Source organism: Theropithecus gelada, chromosome 6, assembly GCF_003255815.1.
Source record: "Theropithecus gelada isolate Dixy chromosome 6, Tgel_1.0, whole genome shotgun sequence".
Classification (NCBI taxonomy): domain Eukaryota; kingdom Metazoa; phylum Chordata; class Mammalia; order Primates; family Cercopithecidae; genus Theropithecus; species Theropithecus gelada.
Window position 1 is genome coordinate 41,016,364 of NC_037673.1, and position 19,383 is coordinate 41,035,746.

The 19,383-nt window shown below is 37.7% G+C and overlaps 1 protein-coding gene across 1 annotated transcript in view; it reads right to left on the reverse strand.

Annotated features, from left to right (window-relative positions):
• The window catches only part of PLCXD3 (phosphatidylinositol specific phospholipase C X domain containing 3), a 187,140-nt gene that overhangs the window by 55,406 nt on the left and 112,351 nt on the right, over positions 1-19,383 (reverse strand). Inside the window, exon 2 of the mRNA XM_025388729.1 lies at positions 9,281-9,989. Within this exon, the coding sequence (XP_025244514.1) occupies positions 9,281-9,989 (709 nt within the window). The remainder of the gene's footprint in view (positions 1-9,280; positions 9,990-19,383) is intronic.

Consider the following 19,383-nt stretch of genomic DNA (forward strand, 5'->3'; position numbering starts at 1 on the left):
AGTTTTTATATGCACTCTTGTTTCAAAAATTTTGGGGTCAAAAGTTGTTAAAATGGAGAATTACAGACAACCCTTCCTCCTGCCATACCCCAGAGGACACAGGCTGAACTCACTCCTCTGTCACACAGTCTCACAACTGTAAGCTGGTACAGAATCTTCTTCCTTCTGAGAAATAAAAATTAAATCTTGAGCCCCCCAGCCAACTGAGTACAACCCCTTCTTGACCAAAAGGACTCCAGAGAAACCTTAAAAACTGAGTTCTTGGCCTTGCATGGTGGCTCATGCCTGTAAACCCAGCATTTTGGGAGGCTGAGGCAGGCGGATCACTTGAGGTTAGGAGTTCGAGACCAGCCTGGCCAACATGGTGAAACCCCTTCTCTACAAAAAGTACAAAATCAGCTGGGCATGGTGGCATGCACCTGTAATCCCAGCTACTCGGGAGGCTAAGGTGGGAGAATCAACTGAACCTGGGAGGCGGAGGTTGCAGTGAGCTGAGATCATGCCACTGTACTCCAGCCTGGGTGACAGAGCAAGGCTCTGTCTCAAAACAAAACAAAACAAGAAAACAAAAACAACTGAGTTTTTGGCAATGATGGGATGGGAGATTGGACATGCTTTGTTATACTCCATTCTTCACTAACTGCCACTAAAAGACTTTCCTTCCCAAGAGTTAAACAGAAATCAATCCATCCAACTTCCCCACATTTTTGTGGTTTCAACACAACTGACCAGCTTGTCTTCCTGATCAGAGACACCAAATCGTAGACTGGTTCTGGTCAGTTTACAGAGACTGCACATAACATGCCTCTGTGTCCTCTGTTTCACTTTTTGACATATAGGACCTAATTTTAATGCATTTAAATATTAAGTCTCCACCCAGAAGTGCACATAGGGCTTATGAAATATGTATGTTTACTTATTTATAAATGCAACCGTCCCACTTTGTGAATATTCATAGACTCTCCTACAACCTGTTGAATATGTATACTTAGCTGACCCTTTCAGCCTAAATTTTTGTCTCACCCTTCCTTTCCTTGAAGTACCTTTCTCAGTTTCTACTGGAGGCTACATTTCCCAACCCATGGAATGGCCAGCCTGCAGGTGGCAATCCTTTATAAGAAATAAAGCTCTCTTCTCTCTGAATTTATGAAACTCATAATTCTTCAGTTGAAACTCCTCCTCCTCCTCCTTTTCCTCTTCTTCTTCTTCTTTCTCATCGTGTTTGAAATTAGCATTGGGGAGGCAGTTGGGATGCAGTGCTGTAATGTTAATTGGCTTTGGTGGGAGACACTGAGTCTAGAAGTTATTAAGTCTTCTTACACGAGAATGTGCTTTTTAGCCCGACAGCGCAATAATTCTAGGATCAAACTAAGTCACACAAGACAGAAGATGCCAAAAGCTGAGGGCTATTTTTTTGGAAATCATTGATAGGTACTATCTGAGTGATACAGCAAGGAAATATGAACTTAAATCTGGCAGGTCTTGTGGGTAGAGGAGTTGTAACTTAGATTTTAGGAAGAACTAACTGAGCCTAGGGAGGAGGGCACCAATAAATATTGGGGTTTATGTTCTCTAGGTTAACCAAAACCAGGTTAATTTGTCGGTAGGGATGATTAAGGTGCAGCTTGTTTGTGGGTATGAGCAGAGCAGTGCTACTTGAAGTGGGGCTCACTTGAGTCTGCTAAGAATTAAACACTTTGAACCACAGACTACTGAATCAGAATTTCTGAAAGTGGTACCCAGGAATTTACATTGTAACAAAATTTCCATAAGTGTATTCCAGTTTGCCAAGTCCTGGGCTGGGAAAGCGTTGTTTTCTGGAGCTTCCTTTTGATTTACAAGCCAGAATCCGCTTTCCAGTGGTTCAGAAAGATTCTAAATTGCTCCCAGCACTGACTTATAACATCATCCAAGTAAATTATTTAGCCATTCTGACTTTCAGTTTCTTAAATTGCAAATTAGGAATAACACTTGTACAAATGAAGCCATTTACATACATACAAACAGACATACACACACAGACACAAGTACATATAAGTATCTGTATGCATACATATCTATAGACAGAGAGAGAGACAGGTCGAACAAATGAATCTTATGGTGAAAGCTTTTTGAAAACAATGATTATTGAAACACTAGCTTTCCATAGTCTCCTTGGTGTTCTTTCTCCTCAAGGATATGTAGCTTGAGGAGATCGCTTTCCCCATCTGTTGAATAGAATATCCCAAATATCCATTGTCAGCTGCTCTGCTCTGCTGCTGTGCTGACCTGTCTTGGGACATGGCCTAGGGTGGAAGGGCGGGGCTGGAAAGCTGCTCTTTATGGAGATAGGTACTGTCTCATGTCACTATAGCTGACTTTGAACCATTCTGAGTCTCAGCCTCTAAGTGAGGATTTTCCTGGCTCTCCAAACTGCTAAGATGACTGGCACTGCAGCTGAAAAACTTCCAAGAGACTAGACCCATCCCTTCTGGGTACGGGCAAGGAAAAGGCAAACTGGGCAGCAGGCGGGTTGTGAGCTGGAGTGTGTCCCCATTGGAGAGAAATAAAGAATCCTTTGGGTTCATGGTGTAGAGAGAGTAAAAGAGTAGAAGAAAGAGAGAGAGGGAGAGAAAGAGAGAGAGAGAGAAAGTCCAGGGAAAGTAGGCCCAGCATAAAATCTGTGGCCCAGTACTTTGACTTTACCTGCATTCCCTCCTGGCAAGACTCCAGGGCACCATGCAGTGTTGAGTGCAGCGCAGACTGAAAGCCCGTTCATGTTGGTATGTGCAGCCTGGTATGCTCTGCCCCCTCCACCCCTAGGCTTTCTGTTTATCCTCTGGCCTTATCCCTCTCTGGGGTGTCTCTTCTTTTGACTGGGAGCCAGGAGTCCTGGATTTTAATCCTTTCTCTGCTGCCAGTTAGCTCTGCGTCCTTGCACAATCAATTAGCATTCCTCTTGGCCTCAACTTCCTTATTTAATAAAAAGAAATGGTGAAATGAGCAATAGGCACAAGGCAAGAAGGATTAAGCCCAGTCATCTCTAACTCCTTTCATGTTCTATGTCAATGCTTCCTTAGGAGGTTCCATGCTAACATCCTATCAGGGTTTGCTTTCTTGAGGCAAAGCCACACACTTCAGACCTTCTCTTCTCTTAGCTTTGCCCACTCTGTCACCAGCATAATTCACTTTCCCAAACCCCTAGACCTGACTCTGCCTTCCAAGATGACAGATAATATATTAAATGCAGCCAGTGCCAAGCAATATTAATTTTACCTAATCTGCAAGAATAAGCATGGGACTTAGAGTCAAACAAACCTATGTAATAATCCTAGTTTATTAATTAAGGCATGACTTTAATATGGGATTTTAAAGCAAGGTATTAGACATCTCTCAGCCTCAATTTCCACCTCTAATAGATTTAATAATACCTAATTTGTAAGGCTGCAAGGCCTTAAATGGACACAAATCATGTAGAGCTCTTAGCACAGTGCCTGGCACATAATGTGGGCTCAACAACTACAGTTGTCTTCCTTTGCCCAGCTGGGTAATATTGGTATATACTCACAACCACATCCTAAAAATTCTGCCTTACAAAAGGTGATCACTGTGACCATGAGGCTAAGTGGCCAGGGCTACCCATCATCCAATTCCAAGGGACGTCATCCATATAAAATGATACTGTAAATGGTATTCCAAGGGGGCAGCACTGTCAGTAGGGCTGAAGTCAAACCATGTCAGGATTTTTACCTCTCTTTCTAAACACTTGTTGGCATGCTACTCTGTTTCCGCCTTTAAACTGGTACCTTCATCTTCAGTCTCTTCCTTCCTTACTCAACCTACATAATTAGGTGAGTTTCATCTCCGGAGGTCCAGTTCTGATTTGCCCTCCTCAATATCTTCCTAATATATGCCTAATTCAGCCAACCATAATCTCCCCCTTCACTTTTTCCTCAAGTCATCCCCTATGTTCCTTTGCATATCACTCTGTTTCTCTAACCAACTCTGATTTCTCTTGTCCTTAAGATTTCCTACCTCCATGCTTTGCTCTTGCTATTTCCTCATCCTGAGAAGTTACCCCTACCCATCTCTGCCTATCACAGTGCTTTTTGTCAAAGCTAGCCAAAATCTTTCCAGATATCTCTCTCCTCTAAGTCACATAGGTCTTGATATTTAACTCTCCTGTTTCTCTCCAATTTGTGTTTAGGTCTTGCATGTTCTTGTCTTTTCAAACCTACTTGATGCTTGATAGGAACAATGGCAAATACCAATTTTAATATGCCTCACAACACTTAATGCAGAGCCGTACTCATAGGAGCTGTTCAACAGATAAGTACTAAATTGAACTCAGTCTACCTGAATGTACTGCCAAATTTGATCTAGATATTGTCATTTAATAAGATGAAAACAAAGTTGCAGTCACTTCTTTGGATTCTCACAAATAGCAGGGAGATAGTACTATGTAATGGTTATAAGACTGCATATCTGAGATCAGTCACTTGAAGTACAGTGTCTAGAACAGATTAGGCATTTAAATGTTTGCTTTTGTGAATAAATGAACAGATAGAGCAGCCTAAATTTAAATCCTGAATCCACCTTTTCTTAATTGTGCTATCCAGCTAAGTTGGTTAACACTTCTAAGGCTCAGTCCCTTTATTGTTAAGATAGGATAGCAATAGTACCTACACTTGGAGGTTTTATAAATATTGAACCCAATCATGAATATAACACAGTAAAGGATCTAACAGATAGTGAACCCTTATAATAGCCCATAATAATAATAAGTTATTATTATTGTTATATTAATCATTATCTAACTTGTTGGCCTGAACAAATATTGTCTAATTTAACTCAGCATTACTTTACTTGCACAGATGCATTGCTGCTTAAAAATTCAGGCAGGTAATATGGCTACATTTTTTAAATTAAAAGAAACCTGTAAGTTAATAAACTTCTACAAATTAGGAAAGGACTTTACTCAAGTTGCACACCTTCTTTTTAAGAATGTGTGAATTGCATGGGGGTGGGGTGCAAAAACTGGTGTTTGAAAAAGAAATTAAAAATAAGTCTTTAAGAAATAAAAATCTGTGTCTTTTGGCATTGCTACAGTGTAGAAAATGAATCTGCAGTATTTAGAACCATTGGCCAGATTGAAAGCTATGGTACCTAAATCCAGGCTGGATTTAGTTTCCCTGAAAGCCACCCACAACTCTAAATGCTGTTTTCTAAATGTGTGTGCTCAGAGTTTTGTTAATCCAAATATTAGGTATGATTTTAAAAATTGTAGAGAAACTAGCTAGTCAAATACAGGATCTTAGAACTGTGGGATTTTACAACTGAAATGGATCTTGGAGGTAATCTAGCTCAAACTCCAAATTTTGCAGATGAAAATATGTAAGGCCTAGAGCAGTCTTATAATTGCCTGGTAACTTTCCTTTCGTGGCACAGAAGAACTTACTACAACTTTTGGTGCCATCACAGGACTTTATGAATGAATGGCTTTTGCACAAAAGCGAAGAGGACAATGTCAGAATCAGTTCACTTCATAGGCTTCATCACTTGGTAAGAAGAGAAAGTCAACAAGTTCTGGGGAGTCAAGTGCTCCTTCACTGAAGAAGTGATAAGTATTAATAAATTGCCTTTGCAAGGCATGACCCCAGAGCTGACAATAAGCTTTTCCTGTAGGTTCCATGCAGAAGGCTGGAGTATGTCCAATAACCAAACCAAACCAAAACAAAAAGCTGAGCTTCACATTAATATAACATTCAGAATACAGATTTGCAAATGGTTAAAAAGGAAGTCTTTCTAGTACTTCTGAGACTAAACTCCACTGGAGAATGCCAGCACATCTATAATGACAAGGTTCAGATATATTGGCAAATTATTGGTAAGTAATTTTCATAATCCTATAGAGGAAAGAATTAGTTCTACGTATGGAGTCTTCATTTCTACTTTTAAAATTTCTTTTTCTGTTCCTTTTTCTTGTCAATGATACAACTCTACTCTTCCAAATATATAAGCTAGAGAGGCAAGTAAGAAGTTCTGAATTAAAGGGCTGAGAGCAGTTTTTAAAAATTAATTCCATGTGCTGTTAATAAGTGTTACCTGAACAAAAGTTAAGTGCTTGGAAAACACTGCATTAGTTAAATTTAAATAGGATTCATCACTAAAACATTCCTTAGTGCCTTTTATATGCTAATGTATACTGTGACTCCTTTGGGAGAGTTGTGTAGAATATAATGTTCAGCGCTTTCCTAACTGATTTGATTTTTTTACCCACAAATCCTACTTTAGTAGTAGTGTACTAGAGCATGAGTAACCAAAAAGCAGTTTAACTATGACTTGAAAACTTCTAAATTACATCAAATGACGTAAGAGGAAAAAAATGAAAACCGTTTATCTTTGAGTAAATTCTTGGCTTCTTCAAAGGATGATCTCTACACAGGTAAAATGAAGGTAAAGTTCTTGGCTAAAATGCAAAGCAAGGATTTAATATGAGTAAGTGTTTTCCTAAGCGTAGAACTATGCTGGAAGCTGGAAGAGCTGATAGGAAGACTTGCATCATGCCCAAAATGTCAAAGTTAAAAATGAAGCTTCTTTCATTCAAGGTATGGAGAGAATGGAGGGAGTTGGAGTCAGTTCCCTCCCAGGCTCCTGCTGCCTTTTCACCACCTCTAGTGACCCATCAGAGATTCTTCAAAATCTGGGGACTCTATGGGATACAGTTAAAAACAACACATTTTTATATGTACACAACTCCCTCACTTTCTAAGTTTGTGAGAAAGGGGGTAAATTACTAATTAGCAGAAAAAATAATGTTTGTAGACAGCGGTGCTATAAAGCGAAAAGCCCTCTTGTTTTGATGAATACTTTGTTGCAACTAGCTGAGTTTAGGCTTGGGAAGCTGGAGAGAGTTGATTAGTTAGGCATAATCATCTAGATGTGTTAATCTAGTTACACAGTCATCTAGAATGTTGGGTCTCAAAGGCAATCTAAGGGTAAAGAAAGAAAATAAATGAAAAATGGTAAAGGAGAAGATTCAGTCAGAGGATATGAAGCTGAGGTATACAGTGTTGCAGATGTTGTCAGGGGCTGTTATCCTAGGGCAGAAGATTTGTAATTAAAGACAAGCCTAAAATTCGATTTTAAATTATGTACATTATTGTGATTATAAGCCATTCCTGGCCTCTTCAGATCTTCAGTAAAATTTTAAAAATATTGTGGAAATGAACATGAAGCAAGTTTCATGTCTCAGAATGGGACATGGACAGACTGTGTGGGACAATTAAGTCATACAATGATATAATCCAGTAGTAGAAAGGGCTCCTACCATACAAATAGAAGAAATGTAAATATTAGCAGAAATCATAAAGAAAGCCAGGCACTTTCATAGACTATACAATGAATGGTTGGTAATGTTATTTAAATTTTAAGGAACAGAGCAGTCCCAGCTAATGGACCATTCTGAATAACAGAAGAAAGTTTTGATTTTATATGGAAGAACTTTTCCACTCCAATGACTTGGAGTTTCCACCACCAAGAAATGCCAACAACCCCCAAATGAGTTGGCCTGTATTTCTAATGATCAATTAGCCACATCTACTTGAATGCCTTACTCATGCTTTAAATTCAGCATGACCCTGATGGTACCTTCCCCACTTCCTCCCAAATCCCTGTGTCTTTGTTTCCTGAGTCTGTGAATGCTTCCATTACCTGTCCTGCTTATCCTGAACTCTTTTCTCCCATTTATACCACATATGGAACTAGTCACCGAACCATTTTAATTTTCACTGCTTGCATATTATCCGCTTCTGTGTTTCTTCGCTTCCCCAGTGTAGCTTGCATTACCTTGCTGAAACAGTTCTAAGCACTTATCAACTGCTCACTCTCTCCATTCCATCAATCCTCCAGGCTGCATCAATTATTACATAAAACGCAGATCATGTCAAGTCATGTTACTTTTAAACTTTATTATCTAGCTCCCCATTGCTCACAGGATGAGGGTCTCTGTAACCTGGCTAAAAGATTTCAGGAAAATGTGTTCTTGCACCACTCCAAGCTTTAACTCCTTTCATTCCCCGTCCTATATGCTATGCCACAAGGTCACACATACTATTTTCACTGCCTAATCTTTTCTCTTCATCTTTTGTCTTTTTCCACAAAGACCTTGAGTCCAAGCAAAACATTCACGCTCTGTTTCTTTAGCATAATTCAAAATGTCAATGAAAGATAAAAATAAGAGATCTGATAAGGATTTATGTTCTTTCTTCAGATGATGTTTGCATTATTTAACATTTTAACTCAAAAGAATAAATAATATGTATAATTCAGCATATTGTGTCACACTTGCAGGAAAAAAAATGTGATTGCTCAAGTTATACCTCACAGGTAATGAACATTCTATGTGTTTGGCTGGGCTTGACCAATGAAGTGACCACTGTCTCAGGGGTAACCATTCCTTATAAGGCTGCATATGTAGTATAAAAGGCATAGGATATAGTTTGAGAATAGAGTTTGAGTATCCATGTTATCATTCACTGTTGAAGCGGTCTTAGGAAAAATATATCACTTTTTTGAACCTCATTTTTTAAATCTGTAAGACAATATCTACTTCTCAGGGTTGTTATGCATTTCAAATGGAATTAGGGATATTAAAAGACTCTGCAAATGGTGAAGAAAGGATATTGTAATCTATAAAGCAACACACAAATGTGAAAAAAGGGTGCTATGAAAAGACAACTAGACATGGAGTCAAAATACATGGGGTTATGGGTTGATCTGTGGTCCACAAAAAGACATGTTAAAGTCCTAACCCCTGCTACCTGTGAGTGTGACCTTATTTGGAAATTGGTTCCTTGCAGAAGTAATTAAGATGAGGTTATTAGAGCAGGCCCTAATTCAATATGACTAGTATCCTTATAAGCAAAGGAAAACACAGAGACACATGAGAAAATGGCATGAGAAAAAGGAGGCAGAGACTGGAGTGATGTATGTATAAGCCAAGTAACACTCAGGCTTGCCAGCCACCACCAGAACCTAGGAGACAGGCATAGAACAGATTCTCTCTTAGAGTCCTCAGGAGGAACCAACCCTGCCGACACTGATTTCAGACTTCTAGGTTTCAGAACTGTGAGATAATATATTTTTATTGTTTTAAGATACCAAATTTGTGGTACTTTGTTATTGCAGCCCCGGGGACCTAACATACGTAAGTGTGAATTTTAGCTTCATCACTTATGAGCTCTATGAATTCAAGTTAAATTATTTGAGGTTTTCCCCCTGACATTTTAAAGACACTTACCTTTCTGTGATTGTTTCTCTGAGGCCACTTGCCACCCCTTTGACTACAGTGCTAGCTTTGGGGGTCAGCACCACCTGAGATATAAAAAACGATCCCTTCTTTCTTCTTTCAGTGATGGATGCTTGAAGAAACTGGATCAGTTTCTCAGGGTCTGTGGTGTTGGCCCAGGGTGCTGGCATCATCTGCCCGGGCCAGAGAAAGGGCACTTCCAGAGCCACTGGACTATGGTAGAAGACCAGCACTTGGTAGTCCTTCTCCCACAGGTACTTTAAACTAACTTCCTGGGCAAAAATCGCTGGGCACATTTTATTTCCATAGATGTCTTTCAGCATTTGGACCAGTTTTTCATGGTGATATTTCTGCATCCCATAGAAGTGGTTGAAGTCCAAGAACACTACCTCCTTATGGTGATCTGTGAGGAATGCATTGATCTCCTCAAGGCCTTCATTGACTTTGGCACTGAACAAACCATGAGCAAAATAGAGTTCATTGTCGGGGTCTCTGGGCTTGGTGGAAATTCGAAGATCAAAATAACGAATTCCAGCTCCTAGCTGGCCAGTAAAATTCATTGTCTGAGTGGCCAACCATTTCCGCATGAGCTTTTTGGCCACAGTTCCAAACACAGAGACAAAATTCTGGACAGTTTCTGGCTGTTCAGGACCTACTGGAGAGGCTTCATCAATGTAGAAGCTGAAGGAATCATGAGACCCTAGGAGAATAACAAGCATAGTGTGGTTAATTTCCAGGTCTTTGCCCTTCCCAACTTCTTTCCCTCTTGCAATATCCATACCTCTCCCTCAAATGAGACACAGGAAATACTAAGAAATTTAGTACTAGTTATTTTTTATGCCTTAGGAGAGTCCTTTACATAATTTGACATAAGACACAGAACACTTCAACAGATCAAATTGGTTATAAAAGAATAAGAAGATTTCGTTATCATTAAATTTAAAATTTAAATAATCATCTATTCTGTGAACTGAGAATGTAATACACTCACTAGAATTGGCTTTCCATATGGGTGACATAAGTGATCATTCATAAAGCGATATGTATGAAGACTCACCAGTACCCCAATACTTTTTTTTTTTTTTTTCAGAATTTTTCTTTTTTTTTTTTTTTTTTGAGACGGAGTCTCGCTCGGTCGCCCAGGCTGGAGTGCAGTGGCCGGATCTCAGCTCACTGCAAGCTCTGCCTCCCGGGTTTATGCCATTCTCCTGCCTCAGCCTCCCGAGTAGCTGGGACTACAGGCGCCCGCCACCTCGCCCGGCTAGTTTTTTGTATTTTTAGTAGAGACGGGGTTTCACCATGTTAGCCAGGATGGTCTCGATCTCCTGACCTTGTGATCCGCCCGTCTCGGCCTCCCAAAGTGCTGGGATTACAGGCTTGAGCCACCGCGCCCGGCCACCCCAATACTTTACAGTCTTACCCTTCTCCTTGATTTTGAGTTGATTTTAAGCCTAGAAGGATTGTCTCAATGAATAAAGATGCCCTTTTCACAAGCAATCAGCATTCGAATTGTTACCTCATTCACTTTGGAAGGCACAGGAGGTCAAAGTGATAGAAGAAAGGAGAAATAAGACAAGAAGGCAGTACAATGCTGACATATTTAACTTCATTCCTGACCTTGTATTTGGGCAACTGTAAACTTAGATGAAGTCAAGTACTTTTCACATATTGAATAAATGATTAACTGTTCTTGCAAGTCAACATTATTTAAAAATTAACAGCATTTAAAAATTGGCAGCATTTAAAAAGTAACTAATAGACTCTTCACAAATTTTCTCTCAATAGCATAAACTCTTTTGGGAATTGGCTTTTAAATTTAGAATAATTTCTTCCTAGGAAGAAAAAGGACTATTTATTTTATTAGTTTTGGCAGTTGCAAATTTCAAGACTCCAGAAATGTAGCAATGAACATGTGTGTGATTTGTCACAAACAGAGAGTGGCATTTGAAACTCTTTATTAGGACCCAATAAAGAAAAGTTATTTCAAGGTTGCATTTTATTTCTTAAAGCCTCCTTTAATTCTTAGGCATAACCCACTGAAGAGCTAAAATTAAATTAACATATTCTAAAAATTTCATACATTAGAGGGCAGATATGCTTTAAATTCTGACACCCTTTCCTGTTTCATGACCTTGTCCTAGTAACATCATTCCCCATCTGTTACTCAGGCTTCCTCTGAGTACACTTTGTTGCCCCATTCCTGATTTTCCTCCCTTGAGGCACATATTTTCCTAGTTCTTTCACTCCCCAACCCAAAACTCACATACATATAAATACACACAGGCACACACAAGAATCTTGTTTATCCATACAACACTTCAAAGGCTTGGTCTGATAAATTAGTTGAAGGATTTTTTTCAGTGATGCAATATATACCATTCGTCTATATTCCATATCTAAGTCTATTTCTTTCTATCTATCTATCTATCTATCTATCTATCTATCTATCTATCTATCTTTCTGTCTATCTATCTATATCTAGCTTTAACAACCCATAAGAATCACAAGTGCCTAAATTTCAGACACCATGGTAGGTTGTTAAAGAAAATAATTTGCAAAATATTTTGATACCCTGAAAATCACAACCTTTAAAATTTAGATAAGTTCTCAGAATGATTTGCTTTTTCAAAAACAATAAAAGATAACCCAAATATACAGAAACGGCATGTTTAATTTAATCTGAAACTGCATGTCTTATCTTTAGTAGATGGTGTGGCAAGAAAATGTCAATCCTTTCTGAATAAGCAAAGCTGGAAGTTAGGTTCTGATTGGTAAGTTTTAATAAACATTTAAATTGCTGCATACTGGTTTATTAGTTGCTATTCATCTGACTGCTAATTTAAATGAAAGCTAAACAAATGGTGCTAGAGCTCAATATATACAAAGAAGTATGTCTAAAGATAGAAATGAAAGAAAGTTTAAGAATAATTATGATTAAATGATCTAAAATTAGGAGAGATAATAAATAAATTTATTTAAAAATAAATTTAAACTCTCAAAATAAAAGTTAAAAAGTTAGTTTCAAGGCACATGAAGGGAAAGGTAGATGAAAGTAATTGGTTACTTCTGTAATCTAGTAGAAATTATACTTGGAGGCAGGCAAAAAGAGAATTAAGTATAACTAGATTTCTTTTACTAGAAATGAGTGGTTCTTTTTTTTCAATATGGCTTTAGTTTCACCTTTCTATCACATGGTTATGTGGCAAGTAAAAAAAATTGTAAAAATAAAATTTTAAAGGCAAGGAAATCACCACTTTTGAAAATACTGTGAAAGGATACTATATTTTCTAGAGTACATGATTTGTTGACTTTCATGGAAAGTAGCTTCTTAAGGTCAAAATAAGGGAATGTTAAAAATAAAAATAAACAGTCAGAAGGAGAAGCCAATGGTGGCTTCACCAGTATGTGATTTAAGCCAGATGACTTTGAGGTGTAGCCACAGCACCTGGTATAAAATGGTGCTTCATACTGTAAATCTTATTAGAAAAGAAAATAGAATCAATAGATACAAAACAGTATCTATGCATTTTGTAAGAAAATATATAATCTACTTTTGGCTAAAAAAAATGAATATTTTGATGACTTTTAATTTTATTTGGAGTAATACTTCTCAATTTCAACATTTTTACGGAACCAGTAAGTTTTCTATTCGTTTGAATGTAAAGCAAAAATACAGCAGTACTTCATAACCATTCAATAATTGTAAGGAAAAGCCTAACCTCGTGTCTTTAAAGCCAGGAGTCCTCTTTGTTCTTGAACTTTTCTGCTACATTTGGTCTGACATTTTGCTTCTATATTGACTTGGTATTCCTGGGCTTCTGACCTTTTATTCTTCTCTCATCCACAGTCTCAAACTCATACCTTGGACCTGGTACTTAATGTCACTCCTCTGATGTTGAATTTAGTTTCTCATCTTTAGGTTCCATTTGCCCTCTCTCCTCAGACAAGGGCTAACCACTCCCATTATACACCCAGTCCCATCAAGTTTGGTTGCTTTGGCTCTGAATAAGTAAATGTAATCAGAGCAACTATTTGTTTCATTTCTTGGAAATAAGCACTTTAATTTGTTTCTCCTCAGTGTGATAAATTGTACCGTCATTCAGGCACTGTGGGAAGCCCACTTCTAAGATGGCACCTAACAATCCTTGCCCTCCTGCATTCATATCCCTCTCTGTGAGTGTGGGCTGAACCTATGACTTGCTTCTAATGAATACATAAGACAAACATGATGGGATGCCCTTTCTGAGATTAGGTTACAAAAGGTTATAACTTTTGTCTTGCTACTTTTTTCCTTGCTTTGATGAGTGAACTGCCATGTTGGAGAGGCCCATGTGACACAGAGGTGGGAGTGGCTCTTGGCCAACAACCAGCTGGGAGCAGAGGTCTTTAGACTAACAGCTCTCAAGGAACTGAATCCTGTTAACGGTCAATGAGTAAGCTTGGAAATAGATCCTGCCTGAGTGAGACCTTGATTGCAGCCCTGGGAGAGAGACCAAAGCAGAGAACCCAGTTAAGTAATGCTTAGATTCCTGATTCATAGAAGTACCCAGAAACTCTGTGTTGTTTTGCGCAACTAAATTCAGGGGCAATTGGTTACACAGAAATAGTTAACTAATATAGGCCATCTCTTTGTGGTTAATGAGGGGACTTGTGGCCAATAGACCCAACTGGCTAAAAGGAGAAGTTGGAATTTCAAAGAAGAGAAATTAACTATGTTTATGTTATATGCATGTTTCTATTATTGAAAACTGTATCAGATATGAGAAAAAATTTTAAAGATGGTTTAAAAAATATTGAATTCACAAATGGACTTTCTTTTTTCCACATACTGTTATGGATGATATGAGATATCATCTGGCCTAACCAATTGGCACATAGCATCAATTTTATTACCTTATCAGTGTGGAACATGTGTGTGTGTAATCATTTCTGTATTTTATGATTTCCAGTAGTACTGGACTTAACTTCTTATCCCGTCATTTGGTATGGTAGGAAGATTGCCCCTAAAACATCCTTCTCCTGGTGATAAGACCTATATAATCCCTCCCCTTGAATGCAAGGTCTATGATTCCATATTGTTCTTGTGATTATATTCCATTATATAGAAATGAGATTTTTAAAAATATGTAATTAAGGTCCCTAATCAGTTGGCTCTTAGTTAATCAAAGAGAGATTATCCTGAGTAGGCCTGACTTGAGCAGACAAGCTCTTAAAAGAGGCAACAAGCTGCAACAGATATTTTCCTGTTGCTCTTACAGAAGCAAAATGCAATGTTGTAGAGAAGGCCATATGGCAAAGGAAGTCATAAATAGCTCACTAAAGTGGTATAAACATTTATTTAAACTGAAAGCATCTGAACAATCAGCAGCAACAGAAAAAAAATATTATTTAAACTTAAGCAGACCCTCCTGAAAATATAGTTGCCATTGCCTCCCCTTCTGATTGAAAAAAAGACTGATCCTTATCACCAGAAAGTGCAAATATAGCTGTCCATAAGCATCATAAAGCCCAGTAGACCATTCCATACTTTTCCAATTAAAATCTTAACCTTTTTGTTAAGTTTAGTATGTGAGCCTTTATTTATGGTTATTCAGGGAGTTACTCCTCATTGAGCACTCCCATCTACATACCATGCATGCATAAATAAACCTTGTGTTTTCATCTGTTAATCTGTCCATTGACAGTTAGTTTGCAGGCCACCAATCACTGGACCCAAGATGAAAGGGAAAGGTTTTCCTCAAAATATAGTGAACACTAAGTAGCCTCTAGGAGCTGAAGTCTAAGCTCCTACAACTCAAGAAACCACGTTCTGTGAACAACCAACAAGCTTGTAAAAGGAACCTTAGCCACAAAAGAGATTGCAGTCTTGGTCAGCACTCTGATTTCAGCCTGGTATCGTCCTGAGCAGAGGTCCCAGCTAATTCATATCCATAGTCCTTATTTACAGAAGCTATGAGAAAATTTGTATTGTTTAAGCCACTATATTTGTGGTCATTTTAATGCAACAATAGAAAACTAATACATTTGGACACTACTTAAGATCATCTGTATATGTAGTGTCATACGAGTATTACAGTATAGTTGAGACAATTAGTGCGAGTATTCTGTAATGTTTAGACTGTGTGTGTAAAGGGATATGAATGACTTGAGGCAATTACATCATTCTGATTAAAGGCCCCCAGTAACTGGAAGTAAGTTAGCCTCTCTGTGTAAAAAATTGTATCTACTACTAATTCTATTTTGCAAATGTTTTCTTCAAGTAAAATGGTCTACCTTCAGATGGAAAGAAATGTTCTTATTTTTAAACTAATGAATTGCTCATTCAGTAAAACATTTATCAAGCACTTGCTATAAGTGTTGTTATTATGCTAAGTATAAGACAAGTATTGTTTTCATTCTCATAAATTTACAGCTTAATATGTGATGCACATAGATAAATAATTATAGTAGAGTTGGTAATGATTCTTTAGTCACTATTGCATAGCATGGGGTAGAGAGGAGAAAATGTGTGATAACTGATTATTAGTATCAATGGGCTTATGCAAATAATTTTAAAAGAGCTAGACTAAATGCAAAAGTAGCCTTGCTTTTTGGGTCAAATGATAAATGGCTCTTGGGAGCCACACTAAACAGGGTACATAGAATGGGAGCATTTGCATCTGGCTAACTTTGCCTTAGTTTATTGCTGTGGACTAGTTGGAAACTAAAAAAAAAAAAATTACATACAATCCTTGCCCTCAAGAGTCTTATAATTTAATTAGGGAAGTTAGGCATAGACACAAACAAATGAATCCTTATACCAAATAGCATTCCTTCATTCTTTCATTAGACATTTACTGAGCGTGAGCTGTGTTCAAGGCACTTATAATTAGGCAGTGGAAGTTAAAGACAGTCGATTTGGATGTGGAAGGAAAACGTGTACTTCTATTTTTATTTATATATTTATCTTAAAATAATAAAAATTAAGCATTAATAACATTTTACATATGTATTGCCACTGTCACCTCCAGGATAGTCAAATACAATATTCAGTACTCAAGGTATTTTTTTTAAAAAGTGGGAATTCCACTGCCCTGAATGGTACCCTCATTCATTTGATCAGATTGTGCTGCATTGCAGTTTGCTGTAATATCCTGGCTGGTTAAGTAGACTTTAGACTTGCAGAGTTTAATTATCCAAGCACTCCCAAAATAGACATGTGATTTTAGAAGTTATTTTCTTTTTCATAAAAGAGGTCCAGACTAAAGATAATTCAATTAAGTAAATAAGAAATCTAAAACTGACACCTATACTTTTATTATGAGCTTTTCATTAGTCACATGACTGTATTATAATTTTAGCTAATAGAAGGACAACCAAAATAATATGAAATTACTAAGAAGACTACCTGATATGTGGATTCACTTTTACTATTAACTATGAACTTCTCCCTACGTACGTATCATGTTTTGTAATACCAGTTCATAATAGAATAATAACACTACAATAATAAATGTTTTAAAATAACATATATTTTATACTTTATTAGTATAGTAATGCTTGTATAATTTATATATAAATGTTTTTATAATATTTATACGTATACAGCACTTTCATAAAATTTATGGATAAATATACTTCTATAACAGTTTCTTGCTTGATTTTTTTTTTAGTTGATAGGAAGGCCTCTGATTTAATCCACTGGAATGATTAGACTGGAGGAACTAAGTAAAAATGACTTGAATCAGAAAATACTGGAGACAGAGAAACCAGTTAAAGCCTATTGATGTGCTAGTGATTTGAGATATAGAGCGTCTCTGTGAAATAAAACGTACTGAAAAACTTCAGCCCTCAGTGCTTCTCCCCATGTTACAAGATACTGGCATCAGAAAACACCACAAAATGAATACCATTCTTTACTCCTTCCTTGCTTCCCAAATCCCTACTGGGAAGTAACATTTAGCAGTGTGAGAGTAATGAAGCAGAATACCTCCTTCTTCCAGATACCAACACAGATGCATAAGAAGACATAGCTGAATTTCTGAGCAACAGGTGTTAACTTACAAAGCACAAGGTAAGCTGTACTGTGTTCTTTGCAATTGAAGTCAAATATCCCAACATGAGAAGAGTCTCTCTGCATATAGACAAAGATAACCAACTGTAGCTAAAGGCTTCCATGTACTTTCAGTACTCAAAATAGTCATACATCTGGGCGTTCTGCCAGTCAACACCATGTCTGCTGTTGATGTTGGTAATAGTAACCATCAGAAACTTCAGGAAGTGAAAGAAGATCTCCCATAGAAAAGGAAATCATGGTCAATATAATTTTTGTGATCAATTTGTATTTCTTTTACATTTTCTAAATGTCTAAAAATATATACATCATATATATTTTACATGGTAACTTTCAGTTAACTAGAATTTTTTACATTAACATGTTCCTTTTTAAATTACTATTATTGAAGAATAATGTACAGACGATAAAATGCATTCATTTTAAGTATATAATTCTGTGAGTTTGATAAATGTATGCATCCAAGTAATTGCCACCACAATCAAGATACAGCAGATTTCCACCACAAAGGTCATCCCTTGTGACCCTTTGTAGCAAATTCCCCCTATCCACCCTGAGATCCAGGCAACCACTAATCTGCTATATATCACTCTAAGTTAGTTTTGACTTCTCTATAATTCCATATAAATGAAATATACAATATGTACTTTCTTCAGTCTGGCTTCTTTTCCTTAGAGTATATATTTTAAGATTCATCCTATGTTGTTGTATGTATCAGTAGTTTTTTTCTTTTTATTGCAAAATCATATTCCAACCGTATTCCACCATTTGCATATATCATAATTCATTTAACCATTCATTAGTTTTTGAGCATTTGGGTGGTTTCCATTGCTGACTATTCTGAACAAAACTGTTCATTGCTGAATATGTTTTTCTGTAAACATTTCTGTTTCATTATTATTGCACAAGTCCAAGGAGCGGAATTGCTAGGGTAAATAGTATTTGTTTTACATTATAAGAAATTGACAAATTTATCAAAGAGATTGTCTCATTTTATATTTCCTCAAGCAATGTATCAGAGTTCCAGTTACTCCACAAAGTACCAATGCTTTGTAATGTCAGTCTTTTTAGTATTAGTCATTTGAGTGGTTGTACGCTGGTATCTCATAGTGGTCTTAATTCTCTGATATTTGATAAGTAAAGATGTTAAGAATCTTTCTGAGAGACAGGCAGAGCAAGAGGGTGGAATAGAAGGCTCCACCAATCGTTCTCCGTGCAAGGACACCAAGTAGTTAACAACTATCTACATAGAAAAAAAAAAAAAATCTTCATAAGAACCAAAAATCAGATGAGCACTCATAGTACTGGGTTTTAACTTCATATTGTTGAGAGAGGCTCTGAAGAGATTAAAAAAACAGCCCTGAATTGCTGATGCCACTCTTCCCTACCCTGGTGGCAGTGGCCTGGTACAGAGAATATCTCTGGGTACTGGGGGAGGAAGAACACAGCAATTGTGAGGCATTGAACTCCATGTTGTCCTGTTACAGCAGAAATGAAAATTGGACAAAAATCAGGTGATGCTCACTCACTAAGGGAGCATTTAAAACAGCCCTAGTCAGAGGGAGAATTGGAGATACCAATGGTCCAAACGTGAGTGCCTGCAAACCTCAGTACTGAGGGCTACAGCACTCTGAGCCTCCAAGTAAACTTAAAAGGCAGTCTAGACCATAAGTACTGCAATTCAGGCAAGTCCTAGAGCTGAATTCAGGCCAGAGACAGTGGACTGAGGGGGAACATGACACAGAAACATCAGTCGAGGAAGCCAAAAGTGCTGTTATCACCCCTCCCCTAACCCCAGGCTGCACAGCTTGAGGGTCCAAAAGAGACCCCTTCCTTGCTCTTGAGAAAACGAAAGGGAAGAGTTGAGAGGAGTTTGTCTTGCATCTTGGATACCAGCTCAGCCACAGCAGGATAGGACACCAGTCAGAGTCATGAGGTCCCCATTTCAGCCCTAGTTCCCAGATGACATTTCTAGACACACCCTGGGCCAGAAGGGAACCCACTGCCTTGAAGAAAGAGACGTAGTTCTGCCAGCATTCGT